Below are 15261 nucleotides of genomic sequence, written 5' to 3'. Positions count from 1 at the left end.
CTATAACCTATTTCTTCTTATGGGCCTCTTAAACGGCCTTTTAACCTGTTTCGAAAAAAGCTTTTTTAGTCAAAAAATTGGAAGCCAACACACAGACAAAATCGAGGATACCTACCAAGTGGGATTGGATTTTGCATTATTAGACTAAGTTGGATTTTGACCACAAAGAAAAAAAAGACTAAGTTGGATTAGATGTATCTTCAAGAAGACAATAAGATGGTGTTAGTAGATGACTAGATGTTAGTTGTTGAAGAAAAGAGTACTTTACTGGATTTTAAAAAACATTAATTTGGTCTGTGACTGATCAATTTTGTAGAATCTGAGATAGGCTTGTTCAAAGATATAGAGACAAAATACTGAATTTTGATACGTAGTTCCAAGTTAACATGATTTATACAAATTAAGACGCGACAAAAATGCAGATTTTCTATAGAAGACTGATTTGATCGCACTCTACTTCTTGATCTGAATAAGCAGCCAACCCATTTACTACTCATTGGACAAGACACCATTTTTCCATGACAGATGAGAGTAAGAAACGGACATTTTACAACTAATCCTGGCTGAAACTACAGGATTTGTTCGTTTTAAACCAAAGTGAGACTGAGAGTAATTGATTGATAGATTATAAATTCCGGATTTGCATTACACAAACAAAACTAGAACAAAATAGCAAAACTGTCCTTCCATCGTCGTATGATGACAACAAATTTTTCAAGGTAACCCTGAACCAGATGGTGCTGCTGCACTGTAACCGCCGCCTGCACCACGGCCGAAACCAGGCCTACCACCACCTCCCTGCCAACACAAGCAATTCACAAACCGACAGTTAGACAAATCTCTTCATCAACTAGCTAAAAATACTTTAGATGAACGAAGACCATATCATCTCTAAATAAGCTTCTAGGCACAGTAAACTACGAGTGATGGTAAAGTGGAAAATTTACTTGGAAACTCGGCTGGAAACCAGCTGGGGCTCCAGCCTTTTCACCACCAATATCACCACCTCGTGGGCCTCCACGGTATCCCTCACGATCACCATATTTGGGACGGTCTCCATCACGAGGAGGTCCTCTGAAACAAATACCGAAAACCATATCAGAATCAGACAACTCTTCAGACCGGACAGGTTAATGGATTTAAGACGAGACATTCGAGTAAACTAACCTTGGGCGATCACCAGGTGGGCCACCAAAGGGACGGCCAAGGGGCTTAGCAGACTTCTTCAAAGTAGCAGGAACAACATCAGAAGGAAGGTTAAGATAAGTTCTCAAGAACTCAATCCCTTCATTGGTCAAAAACCAATAGTAATGCATCCAGGCAAATGTCTCCCTAACGTACTCCTTGGATTTGAAACTCTGCATGAGCTTGATCACTTGCAAGTTGGGTACATCAATCAACGGATGCTTTGGGAGATTGAAATCCTTCTTCGCAAAGCATACTCCTTCTGCAAAACCCAACAAGATATGATCACTAAACAGTTATATAAATCACTCAACAGTTATATATAATAATCAAAGTTTCAAACTTTTGAACAAACCTTGAAAACTACATTAGACCCAGCATTTCAATTACTCTGAACCTTAAGAAAGCACTAGTTTTCAATTCGTGAGCCTAACAGAGCTGAAAGCAAGCATAAACCCCTATTCAATCTAACTGAACCACACTACAAGCTGCGGTTCGCTAAAACCCTAATAAAAATGTTACTACCTCAGATCAAGAAAGCTGAAAAATTAAAGGGAATGAAAAAAATGCATTTGCTCACAAACCTTTGAAAAGGTACTTGCAGATCTCTCTGCGGTTGTTCTCTGAGATAATCTGATAAGATGACGAACAAGATCACAATATCAATATACTAGGATTAAATCCTTCCATTACTTTAGAAGAATGTGAAAAGATAAAGAGAAGCAGAGAGAGTCTATACCATATCGTCTTGTTTGGTTGAGCTAGCTTTCGACTGCAAAGAGGCACTGTGAGAGCTGCTTGAGCAAAGAGGGAGAAATTAGGGTTTTGTGTGGATAAAAAGACTATTAATATTATATATTACGGATTTGGGCTTTTATTGGGCCGATAGTTGTAAATAAACTGTTTGCTGCAAGGCTGGCCTTTTAAATAGTCCGGTTTGATGGATGGATAACCGGTTCCAAATTACTACATGTTGTTATATATCCTATTCTTGATTAAACTCCAAGATTGAAACATGATATACATATGACTTTTATTTTTTTGGGTAAACCTTTGAAGTTAGGCGAAAAATAAAGGAAAAAGAATTCGAGTTGTGATCTTGTGACTGATTCAGGAAGACAGCTTGGTTGGGACAAAAAAATTGTTATGTTAAACAAAAATGTTCACGGGCGACCAATGAGGTTGCATGTCCGTGAACTCAAGAAAATACAAACAAGAAGTAGCATTTTTGTATATCAACTTGACCACAATTCTATTTTAATTTTTGTCAACCAAAACATTTTAATCTTTTAACATTGTGACTGACCAAATAAAAGGTATAGCTCAGTGATCTTTTTTTGGATAACCAACCAGAAGCATGAATTGATGGTCCCAAAGTAAAGTCTAGAGGATCTACAACAGTAATAGATGAGATCATCTAACATCGCTTAAAGACACGGCTGCTAAAATATAAAAATGGCACTAGACTACAAAATAGTTAATTGGTGCTCAAGATCTTGAATCCAAATAACAACTGAAATTTTACAATAAACACTTTTGTTTAATTTTGTACATACTGTACTTTTAAAACAAAAGGTATATAAACTAATGTGGTCTCTCAGAGTAGATGTGGTTTCCCGTGACATATCTCCTCTTTTTTTGTCCAACCTACAAATCACACGAACATGGCTCCTCCTATCGCTTATATTACATTAACCGTAACCCTTCTCTCTGTCTCTGATCGAGAGTCATTATTTAATTGATTCAGTCAATCATTCTAAGATAGATGGTTACATCAAATAGATATACAGTATTGGTTTTCTCGTGACATTATGCGAAACTCATTGGATATCGAGTTAAACAGTATTCATAATAGCACTTATGGGGTACAATCTAATCAACTTGTTCATATACCGTGAAATCTGACAGAACATGAAAAGCTCTTATACAAATTTAAGCAAAATAAATTAAAAATTACCTCTTGGAATCAGAAACCTTTTTGAGTAAAACAAGAAAACACATAACACGATAGAGTACGAAGAACCCTAACAACACATAAACATTAAACCATCTCTGTCTCTTATGAAGCCCTTTCTTGTCTTACGCGTCACCGCCAGTAACTATGCAGCTTTTCACAGGAGCTTCCTCAAACCAGACTAGGCACTTGTTGACCAGACACGAGTATTCATTTATCAGAAGTGCGTCCAGTGCATACTTATACATCGAGAAGAAGTACATGAAGAGCCAATACTTAGGAAGACTCTCTTTAGATATGAAGTAACCAGAGAACAAGAAGAATGCCGCCAGAAGAATGGTCACTAAAGATGTTCCAGCAATGTAGCTAGGTGCGAGAGAGCTCAAAAAAAGCACAAATGAGTTTGCCATTAGGACAATGATCCAGATCACGAGCACAAAGTAGGCAAACGCTTGCCATGACGGGCAGAGACCTACAAGAAAATAGAGTGAGATAGAGTAGATGACTGCGATGAGGAGTAAGTAGCGCATGAAAACCAAGGTGGTTGCAAGAATGTGAGAGAAGAGTTTGTAGAGTCCGCTCGAGGTTTCTCGGAGAAGAATTTAACGCTCATCAATAAATATTGGAAGGGTTTGGGTAGTCGAAGAGAGGAGGAACGTGAGGGTGAATGCGAAAAGGCCGAATCGCTTTTCAATTCCTTCTTTGCCGGTTCCAATATTAAGGTAGATAGTGCCTAAGACAAGACCGACTACAAGAGCTTCTAAGATGTTGGTTAGAAGCAACTGCCTCGTACGGTATATGATCTTCTAGAATCTCTTAGAAAGAAGGCTTATTTAGGTAATTCTCGAGCTTTTATATCGAACGATGCTATGTTTTTTGCTCTGTTTTTTACTTTCAGGGCAGTGGTCTGGGAGAGCAATGCTGGCGTTTTCGTAGGTATCATAGAGGCTCTGAAGTATCTCCATAGCGTACTCAAGAGAATTCAGCTGAGGGGGAACCGTGAATCCCTTAGAGAACAAGAAAGCTTCGAGTGAGTCAAGCCTTCCATGGTATACAACGGTTCCTTTGGAAAGAAGTAATACGCGATCGATGAGAGACATGATCTTGAAACTAGGTTGGTGTATGGACAAGATCACGATCCGTTGTCTTGATGTAGCAATAGACTTGAGAATTTAAACGACGTCGGAAGCAGATTTACTGTCTAAACCCGAGGTGGGTTCGTCTAGGAGTATAAATTCTGGATCGTGAAGAAGGCTTAAACCAATCGAAACCCTCCGGCGTTCACCACCGGAAAAGCCTTGATCAAGTCTTGTATGTGCAAGATGTGTTAGGTTTAGTTCTCTGAGGAGAGAAGCAACGAAATTGGAGACTTTTGATCGGTCTTTTGGTAGCAAGAGGGAGGCCGAGAAAGTGAAGGTCTCGGAGACAGTGAGGAACGTAGGAAGATATTTTCCGGTAAGAAGAAGGGTTAATAGGGACGGGGTTGAGGAGGATTGAGCCTGAGGTTGGGGAGGTTCTTGCGGCCAGGATGTCGAGAAGAGTTGATTTTCCGGCGCCGCTAGGGCCAACAATGGCGAGGATTTGGGAAGGATGAGAAGTGAGACTGATGTTTCGGAGGATGTAGGAAGGTTGCTCCGCTGTGAGGAAGTAGGGTGAAAGGGGTTTGGCGTAGGAAATGGAAGAGGTGGTTAAAGTATATGACTCCATCTTGGAAAGAGAGGTTTAAAGGTTGGATGGAGAATGGAAGTGAGTGTTGTAAAGAGAATTTAGGGATGCTTGAGTTTCGAATGTTTTGTATTTTCTAATGGAAACTGACATTTTTTTAGTCTTTTTTTTTTTGACCTTTTGGTGCGTTATTTTGTCTTTTCTATCATTTTGGTTTTAGCGTTACATAGAACTTATCGACTATATGTGTAATCGGTGATATAACAGCGATGAGATGGTGATGATTAGGAATGTAGAAATCTTGGGAACTCTTTGCGCCAAATCTGGTGAAGTCTTGCCTCAGACAGTCTGGTAAAATCTGGTGGTTAAGTCTTTCCTTAAATCTTGTGTGAACTTTTGCGCCAAATCTGGTGAAGTCTTGCCTCAAGTCTGGTGAAGTCTTTCCTTAAAGCTAGTAAAATCTGCTGAAGTCTTGCCTCAAGTGTCTTAGCCTCAAGTCTAGTGATGTCTAACCTTAAGTCTAGTGAACTTTGACGTAAAATCTGGGGAAGTCTTGCCTCAAGTCTGGTAAAATCTGGTAGTTAAGTCTTTCCTGAAGTCTTTTGAACTCCAAATCTGGTGACATCTTGCCTCAAGTCTAGTAAAGTCTTTCCTTATGTCTGGTAAAATCTGTTGAAGTCTTGCCTCAAGTGTCTTCCCTTGTCTGGTTAAATCTTTACTTAAATCTTGTGAACTTGTGAATATAGTCATATTGCTTTGAAAATTGCATCATTTAGATTTGAGACACATCATGAAACCAATAACTCTTTTTATCAGGTTACAACGGCTCAAGGCTTGGTAGTTGTTACTTTCCTTTGAGATTTTTCTTTCTTGTTTTTTTTCTGCTTTGCACTGCAAGGATGGTAAACTGGAAGGTGGATCTCTTTTGTTCGATATCTGCTTTAAAAGAAAAACAAAACTTTCAGGTTCAGCTTTAACAAATAGGCCACATAAGTAAATTTTCGTCCCTTATAATTAAATCAAGCTGAGTTAGTAGTTGTGAGCAGGAGGAGAAACAAATACTTAGCATGAAGTGATAACGAACCAATTAGAGCAAGAAAAATAAATAAACTTAACAAATCGAAAGCAAAGCCAATGATACTTGTACTAAAGTAGCATAGAAAAAACAACATACAAGAGGAGTACACCATACAAAAGTATTACACGATTCAAGTATTCTGATAAGTACACCATACAAAAGTAAAGTATGGCACAGTTCAAGCATTCTGAAACACATTCATCAGAGACGGTTCAAGCATTCTGAAACACATTCATCAGAGAGTAGGAGAGAGAGCCTTGCTGATAGACACTAACGTAGGGACCTCAACCATAGGATCATACCACTCAAGTTTCCCCCAAATTTCACAAGGTGGATCAACTATTTCATATGTCATAGTAAATAGACGTATTCAGAATAGTACATTGTTGAAATTTTGAGAAGCAAATTCCAAAGGAAAATTGCAGGTAAGTAAAAGTCACGGGGATGCTTGACTAATCACTCTTTCATGCCTTTGTATTATTGATACACAAAAAATTGCATATCACCTATTAGTATATTTCCCAATTTCTGAACCTTCCTTTGTTTGGAACACACATTGCAAAAACATTGTTCCAAACTTCCAATTATATACTAATGATGCGAAAGGAGTTTAAAAACAAAAAGAAAAAACTTAGCTAGGTAGCTATGGTTGCATTTCAAGTATGTCACGGAAGGTCTTGATTGGAAGTGTATATAAAAGAGCTTTTTAATTTTATCATCCAATCAACATTTATTAAAAGAGCATATAAGAAAGCATTTAGAAGATGCATATGCTCTTATATGCTCTCTTCCTCTATGCATTTAGAAGGAAGCATTTACCTCTAAAATATTAAAATATATTAAAATAGTTTTATATAATTAATTTATTTCGTAAAAAATGTAAATAAACATGTTTTCATAAACATAAATTTATTTGATATAAGATAATATTTATCAGTAACTTATTAATGTTACCATTTAAAATAATATAATAATTTATTTAATACATTAAAAATATTAAAATAAAAAATATAGATGTAGATATAACGTTTATAATATATATTATTATTTTCTTTTAGAATAATGTGTTATATTATATTTCTATAGAAAAATATTGATTTTTTTTTGTTATCAACTTAAATAGATTAGCTCAAAAAAACCAATTGAAAATATTGAAATTAAAAATGTAAATATAGATATAATGTTTTATAAAAAAGTTTATAATAGATATTAATTATTTTGTAATTAATGTGTTATATTATATATTTAAAATATATATATAATAATTTATAATATTTATTAAATGTGTGAAAATATATTTAAAACATTATATAGCAATGAGTGATTATTATTTTTTCTAATAAAATACATTTAAATTATATATTTAGCTAATATAATATCTAATTACTCTACTGCTCCACCAATTAATAAATGTGTTATATTAATGCTTATGCTGCATAATGCTAATGTTTTAGTTTTATTATCCGCTATCAAGCCCCAACTATGGAATTCAGCATATTAAAAACTGCTCGTCCTGACATCTTGCGTACGTCCTATTTAGTGTCAAGAATAAATGAGCCCATGTTTCGTTAGTCCAAGATTAAAATAGTTCAAAAGCAACCTTGACACCAATGGTTGAACCCACAGTTTGGGCATTCGGGTATCCGTTCGAGTTCGAATCGGGTATTTCGGATTTTTGGGTTTTTGGGTTTAGAGGTATAGGACTCGTTCAGGTATTTCTAGACTTCGGGTTCGGTTCAGATATTTAGGGTTCAAATTCAGATTACCCAAAGTTCACAAAACTCAAAATTTTAATATCTAATTTAGTCTAAATTATTCAATAATACGCAATATATCTAAAAATTTAGAGTATTTTTTACCCAGATTTACTAATAAACAGTTTTAATAGTTCAAATTATCGAAAATATCTAAAAATCTGAATATTTTGGACACTTATATATTATTAAAATTATAAATATTACTAATATATTACTACTATATATTACAAATATGAGTATATTCGGGTACCCATTCGGATTTCGGTTCGGATCGGGTTTGGGTTTCGGATTTAGAGATTTAGAACCCGTTCGGGTATTTTACAATTTTGGATACGGGTTTGGATCGGGGTTTTTGGATCGGGTCTTTGGATCCGGCTTTTTTGCCGAGGCTTTTTATACCTGAAACAAACCAACGTGAAGAGAGAAAAAGTTAAACCAAAGAAGAGGAAATGGGATCTCTAGACAACAATTCTATGACCAAGGCTGATAATTAAATAGCCGGACACTTACCACGGCTTTTCCCATCTCGAGATCCAGCTGGTTATCTGTAAACCAAGGTTGGTGTTTCAGTTTCATCTACTTCAGTTCCCTGAGCGACCTTTTGTTTTGTTTTTTTTTTTTTTGACATTTTGTTTATAGGAAACAGATACATCACTAGCTAGGTCGATTATTTTTTTTATAGGAAACATTTTGTTTTGGTCCTTGCAGTCGGCATTTTCACTGCAAATGTTTCCTCAGAGACATCATGACTGTTATTGTTCCTCTACTAGGCCCATTGAATACAAGAAAAAAAAAACTTTCAGCTTAATTTAACAAATAGTAGGCAATAGAAATTAATGTATGTATTCAATAACTGTTGTCTTTATAAACAAGCTGAGTTAGTAATTGTGAGCAGGAGGAGAAACAAATAATAACTTCCGTTTGCATCAAAGCTCAAATATGACACTTGTTCATACAAATCCTCTCTTAACGAAAGGCACAACAGAAAGTGATCTTTAAACTAACGAACCAATTACAGCAAGGAAAATAAATCGAAATCAAAGCCAATAATTAATACTCTTGTCCTAAGATTTACCATAGAATTAACACCACCATAAAAGGGTACACAAAAAGCAGAAGCATTCTGACACAATAATCAGAGATTAGCAGAAAGAGCCTTGTAGAAAGACCTTAACGCAGGGACCTCAACCACATGATCAAACCACTCAACTTTCCCCCAAATTTCACAAGTATTGCGCCTTTCAAGCGCAATCTCCGCGCACCAAAGCATATCCGTATGGCCGTGACTCCTGTTCCACAAAACAACTAGCTTTCCACCATAATCAGCCATTCTAACAAAAGCATCATCCTTAGGTAACTTGGGTAGTCCTACCAAACCCATCACATTGCTCCACGTTCTTACCTCAGAGTCATACCATCTCAACACTCGGTCAGAAGCAATCGAGTACAAAACATCATCTATCTCGCAATAACAATCTGAAAACATATATTGACACATGGCTTGTCCAACGTCCTCCCAGCTACCTTCCACTGGATTTTAAGCAACCATGATTCCCCAAGTCCCCAGGTAGACTTTTCCGCCAATACATGTGCTTAGGTTGATATACTTGCCTTGTGCCAAGCTGCAATGGATAGGCACCAGATCACACGCTTGTTGTGTTTTTGTTGTGTCTAAAACCGTGAAGGAGTTCTTCATGGAATCCACCGTGCCATCATCTTCTTTGTACCATCCTGCTACGTATATCTTTTGATCGAGGACGGTAGCTGTAACAGTAATTAGCTCCACCGGTAAGCTTGGAGCCTCGCACCACGTGTGCGACGTACAATCCAGAATCCAGACACTAGAGGAGGACGCTTTACTGTAGGATGTGGTTCCAACGTTATAGATATCAGAACCAACCGCCACGAGGTTTCTATTCGTGGCCAGAGGAGAATGGGGAATTGGGACTCTAGCCAAAGCATAACCACTTGACTTCTCCTCCTCCTTGTTACTACTGGTTCGATCAGGTTTCCGGCAGAGGGTGAACCAGCTAGGGCCGTTTTCGGAAGGAAATATATCTGCGCACACATAGAGACGACTCTCCATGTGTCCCAGGAGTGACCGTATCTTGTAAAGGCTCGGTGAAGACAGGAGAGATCGAAAGCTCTTGGAGACCAGTGAGAGAATCGGATAGCATAATATTGGGACGCGTGCGATGATGACCAATAGCAAATCATCGGGAAGTGACGGATTTGGGGTCGATTGCGGCGTCGAAGTCGTTGTCTTCCTCTTCTTCTTGTTCGACGACGTCCTAGTCGTTGGCTTCCTCTCCATTTCTTTTTACTTGCTCGTTAGGGATCGGTCGACGTCGTCCTAGTCGTTTCGTACTTGTTCTTTAGGGTTCCTCCATCTTTTTAGGAAGAAGAAAACAGGTAAGTTAAATATTTGTTGGGCTTTATGGGCCGTTGCGTGGACTTTGATAATTTTAAACAAAAAGTTTTTTGCCGAATATTTATTATAATGACACATTATTTTGGTCAAGAGTGAATAAACTGTACTACACACATTTATTGAAAACATGTATAGAGGTATCAACTATTTCATATCCCTACTACTAAAAGAAAAACGTTTTAACATATTAACCTTAGTTTTGTAAGAAATTACAATAAAATGTCATTGGAGTTATGACCATTTTAATATTTTTTAGAAAGGACAAAAACGTTATTTACCTCTCACAAAAACGGATAAACAAACACGTGGATCATACAAATCCGATAATCTAACCCGGTTTTATGTTATAATCTCAGCCGTTCATTGCCTTTTTTTTTTTTAATCCTGACCGTATATTTTGAAATCTTTTTAATCTTAGCCGTCCATTACTCTGTCAATATTAAAAATAAGAAACAAAATCCTAACCCGAAACAGGAGATTTATTGCTATTTTGGGCAAAATTAGATCTTTTGAGCTTGATTCTCAATTTTAAAGGATAGTATATTTGATTTTGAAACGATTAGGATGAATATGATTTGTGATATTGTCGTTTGTTCATTGGATGTAGTTTTTTTATGATGATGATCTTGGTTTTAAAAAGTGCGCCTGTGGCGCGCCATGGCGCGTTGCACACTGCTGTGAGGAGATGAGGGAAACAGGACACTATGGCAAGGCCATATCCATGATGCGAGTGAAATGATGAGCCATAGCCGATGCGACCATTGCGTATGGCGAGTGCAACATGGTTCATGGCTCAAAGGTAAAAAATCATTTTGTAATATAGTAGTTTACTTATAAATCAAACGTATATTTGATTTTCTGAATAATATCTTTCATTATTGATTTTATGTAATCAAAAATCTTTGATTTGATCATTTTTTCACCCATTATATATACGAAAACCCTAGTTTATTTAGTCTCCTCATCTCTTTCATTCACGAGTCCTAAACGTGAAGACGTCAATCGGCTTTACTACACGTCTACAACTACTGCAAAAGGTAATCATCTACTAATCGAAACTGTTGTATACTTGTATTGGTGGAGGAGAGCTCTTTCAAGATACTATTTTGGATCGTGATGACTATGAGTTTGAGAATACTCAATTCGATTAGAGCCTTAGTGGTTTACTGGGTTTAAGAACTATCTCTGTTTTTTTTTTTTTAACTTTCTTAGTTTCTTTTGAGATGAATTGGATTGTTTTATGCTAGTTTATTCTAAAGTTTTAATAAGTTTCAGCAGAAAACCTCTTATTTTCTTTCTTTTAAACACCAAGCGCCTCATATCCATGTTGTGATGCGCCGCATGCGCCATGGCGTATGACACATTAACAGGATGTTTGTGCCACAGTGCGCTTTGCGCGATTTAAAACCAAGATGATGATACAGGAGATTTATTGCTATTTTCATGTGAAAGCTAATTTCTTTCACGGATCAAGGGAGTTTGTGTTAAATGCATTTTTAGAATTCCGTATTTTGTAGTTGGGGCACATGTATATGTCATATGTTGTGACATTTTGATTTATCTATAAGTTGCAGAGAGAATGTTGTGGCTGGTGATTTTACTGCTGATATGGGTATTGTTTTCTTTTCTAATTGTCTGAACTTTTCCCATGTTTATTGATTGAATTTTAAAACAATTTCTAAATTCTGTTTGTGTTATGGATGAGTAATTCTGATTAAATTTTTGACATAGATACTAGCAACTGAGTTTTTCAGCTTTTAGTTATCCAATTCTGAAAATTTCTATGACCCTTCTCACTCGATCTAATATGATCATTGATTTTTTGCAGAATCAAATTGTTTATGTTTATCTTTAAGATCCTTTTGCTTTCTTAAATTTGCAGGTCGCAGATTTCTTCATCTCCTTCTGTGAGAAACTGGATGAATCTTCCCCTACGAAGTGTTTGGCTAAGACACCAAAGAAAAATAACAAATCACTATGGTAAGAGATCTTCTATTTTTGTATTATCCATTTTATATAAGACTGAGATCTTGGGTATGGTTCTGAAGCACTGTTTTTTCATGCTAAAGATCCCACAATTATTGGATAGAGGACTTTCATAGGACATGGAAAATGGCGTTGTAAGCATTAACTGGAACAGAAAAAAAAATAGAGAGAGGCGACAGAGAAAAACTGTGTTGTGTATATATGGTATTCAGTCTCAATCCATCACCATATAAGTTTAAGTTAATATCGAGACAAACTGTGTTGTGTATATATGGTATATGATAATATAATTGGTGGGAAGCTGAAGCTACTTTGGGTGTGAAAGCAGGTGAAATAAAGACGAGAATAAACATAAGAAACATGAAGAACAAGCTCTTCAAGTTACTGATCATGAACTCATAGAAGGTAAGACACCACCGCTTCATTCTCATAAACATGACTTATGTATAATATTATCCATTTGAAGTACATCCTCCTGAAAATCTGTTTGTGTTTAAGCTTATAACTAAAGGAATTTTAAAAACGGTTCAATGAACCTTTGTTTTCTTATATGAGCCTTTTTGGGTTTTCAAGGGTAAACTAATGAAAGTGTTACAGTTGGTCGAGTGTTTAGAGTGGAAGACTCATAATAAGATTGACAAGAAACCAAGAGTGAGTTTTCAGCTTTTTGTTATTTATATGTGTTTTCTGTGATCCTTTCAATGATTCATATTTTATAATCTTCACTTTGATCTTCAAGACTATTGTTCTCACTCATTTCAGTTTGTGCTGTGTAGAATGAATGCACTACGCATAATTTTTTTTGAAAAGATTTAACACAACGTCTAAAGAAATTATTCAAACATCACGGGAAAACTATACGAGTTTGTCCACTACGCATACATAGAGGACAAGCGTCATAAGAGCCATGGGTTGCAATAAAAGATGTGTGATCGGTGGTATGCTTCATTTGAATAATCATTTTTTTGTATACTCTCTTTCATCAGATTTTTTTCCTTTGTATTCTTTTTTCTAACTAACAGTATCAAGAATCAAGGTTTTGATGACATCTTACATGTGTTTCTAATCTGAATCAGTACATCATTTGTTTCTATTAAGATCTTAGTTGTTAGGTAAGTTGAGGTTTGTTTAATTGCAGCACACTAATGGAATTTTAGAGAATTGTCAGTGTGGTAGATAACATCTCTGCTATGTGTTTCTCTTTCACCACAGAAGGTTAAACAAATTAATGTGGTAAAAAAACAAACCATATTAATTAGTACTAATCTGATACAACAAAGCAACCTTGCACTATTATTACCACTGGGGAGGACAATTTATAACCAAAAAGTTTACTTTTTTTTAACGCTAATTGAAAAAAGAAGAAAATTATTAGAAAACCAAACTACAGTTTTTATAATAATATGTCGTACATGGATTAAGTTTAGTGGTCTGTTAGCTTTGTTTTTTTTTTTTTTTTTTTTTGACAACCTGTTAGCTTTGTTCATAAGCAACTATTATTAAAACTAATTCTAATTAATGAGATTCTCACTAATTAAGATTGGGGCATTTTCAAAAGAAAAATATTTAAGTTCATCTGTAGGGGTAAATCTTTCTATTCAACTCATTCTTTTCAATAAGAATTTTCTAAATAATAATTTAAAAAATAAATCAAAATTAAATTAAAAGGCAAAACAAATTATGTATAATTTTAATTAAAGAAAGTTAAATATTTTTTTCGTTTAGATTTTACAACTAAAAGAGGATATATATCGGTCTGAATTTATAAATGAGGATTAGAGTTTAGATTTTACAATTAGAACGAAATTATGTGTCGGTTTAAGTTTAAAAGTGAGGTGATTAGGATTTAGACAATTAAAACGAAATTATATGTTGGCATGCCATTGCAAATTAGGTGGTTAGAGTTTAAATTTTACAATTATAACGAAATTACATGTCGGTTTGGGTTTAAAAATAAGGTGGTTAGTGTTTAGATTTTTAATTATAACAAAATTATATGTCGGTTTGGGTTAAGACGAGAAATAGTATGTAAACTGAAACGGGAAATTCGAATAATGAGAACCAATATATCGAATTTTTTTTTAAAGGGACATAAATCTTAGATAAAAGTAAGAAAATTATAAAATATAAGTAGATAAATTCAAAACTCAAGTTTTCACTAATTTTGATACGGATTGGTTATGCGACATGTAACTAACCATTTTGGAACATACAATTTTAATATTTTGGTATTTTTTAAAACAATTACATAGTTTTTGAAAATTATATTTTTTTTGATAATTTCATCTAACTAAATAAAAAAAATATTCAACGAAGAACTCTGGTATCACATTTTTATTTTTTACCCAATCTCTTTTAGTAAACATTGTGTAACGAGTAATAATTAAAAAGAGAACGAACATAAGACGAAAAATTATGATGGATACGGGATGAGACAGGACGAGACGAGAAATGATGAGTTGGGATGTGAAGAGATGGGACGGGACGTGTTTCATGTTCCAAAGTAAATATGTTTAGGTTTATTTTTGTAAAAATTACATGAAAATAATGCACCTATATTACAACACCTGAATTAATATAATTCTTAGTCGATTTATGAATTTAAAATTTATATGAAAATAGACGTATTCAGAATAGTATATTGTTGAAATTTTGAGAAGCAAATTCCAAAGGAAAATTGCAGGTAAGTAAAAGTCACGGGGATGCTTGACTAATCTCTCTCTCATGCCTTTGTATTATTGATACACAAACAATTACATATCACCTATTAGTACATTTCCCAATTTCTGAACCTGCTTTTGTTTGGCACACATAGCAAAAACAACTTAGCTAGCTGTGGTTGCATTTCAAGTATATCACAGTACCAAGGTCTTGATTGGAAATGTATATAAAATATTCTTTTTAATTTTATCATCCAATCAATATTTATTAAAATAACATATAAGAGAGCATTTTGAAGGTGCAAATACTCTCATATACTCTCTTCCTCTATGTTCTTACTAAACATTTGCCAAACATTTACCTCTAAAATATTAAAATATATTAAAATAGTTTTATATAATTAATTTATTTTCTAAAAATGTAAAAAATTTATGATTTCATAAACATAAATTTATTTGTTATAAGATAATATTTATCAGTAACTTATTAATGTTACTATTTAAAATGTATAATAATTTATTTAATACATTAAAATATATAGATG

General features: G+C 34.8%; 1 protein-coding gene, 2 long non-coding RNA genes and 2 pseudogenes across 4 annotated transcripts; 2 read left to right on the top strand and 3 right to left on the bottom strand.

Annotated features, from left to right (window-relative positions):
- Positions 1-598: 598 nt before the first annotated feature.
- LOC104722387 (small ribosomal subunit protein eS10z) lies at positions 599-2062 on the bottom strand. Its single transcript, XM_010440534.3, has 5 exons — positions 1925-2062; positions 1770-1818; positions 1168-1447; positions 948-1074; positions 599-798 (listed from the first exon to the last, which is right to left on the bottom strand). Exons 1-5 carry the CDS (start codon positions 1925-1927, stop codon positions 715-717), a joined length of 543 nt encoding a protein of 180 aa, XP_010438836.1. The 5' UTR covers positions 1928-2062; the 3' UTR covers positions 599-714.
- A 953-nt stretch (positions 2063-3015) lies between these two features.
- Positions 3016-4918, bottom strand: LOC109127505 (ABC transporter G family member 4 pseudogene; annotated as a pseudogene).
- Positions 4919-8638: 3720 nt separating this feature from the next.
- On the bottom strand, positions 8639-9988 carry LOC104727752 (F-box/kelch-repeat protein At4g25710 pseudogene; annotated as a pseudogene).
- A 529-nt stretch (positions 9989-10517) lies between these two features.
- Positions 10518-12260, top strand: LOC104722386 (uncharacterized). Its single transcript, XR_757193.2, has 3 exons — positions 10518-11682; positions 11953-12050; positions 12140-12260. It is a non-coding gene; the product is annotated as an uncharacterized LOC104722386 (long non-coding RNA).
- Positions 12261-12320: 60 nt separating this feature from the next.
- LOC147933731 (uncharacterized) lies at positions 12321-13160 on the top strand. 2 transcript variants are annotated; one of them, XR_015571301.1, is made up of 3 exons: positions 12321-12461; positions 12654-12707; positions 12833-13160. It is a non-coding gene; the product is annotated as an uncharacterized LOC147933731 (long non-coding RNA). The 2 variants fall into 2 exon arrangements; XR_015571302.1 differs by having other exon boundaries at positions 12323-12461; positions 12630-12707; positions 12833-12970.
- Positions 13161-15261: the final 2101 nt, after the last annotated feature.

This window comes from Camelina sativa, chromosome 11 (assembly GCF_030686135.1).
Source record: "Camelina sativa cultivar CO46 ecotype springtype chromosome 11, ASM3068613v1".
NCBI classification, from domain to species: Eukaryota; Viridiplantae; Streptophyta; class Magnoliopsida; order Brassicales; family Brassicaceae; genus Camelina; species Camelina sativa.
The sequence above is the reverse complement of the archived record's forward strand: the minus strand, read 5'-3'. Positions and strand labels throughout refer to the sequence as shown.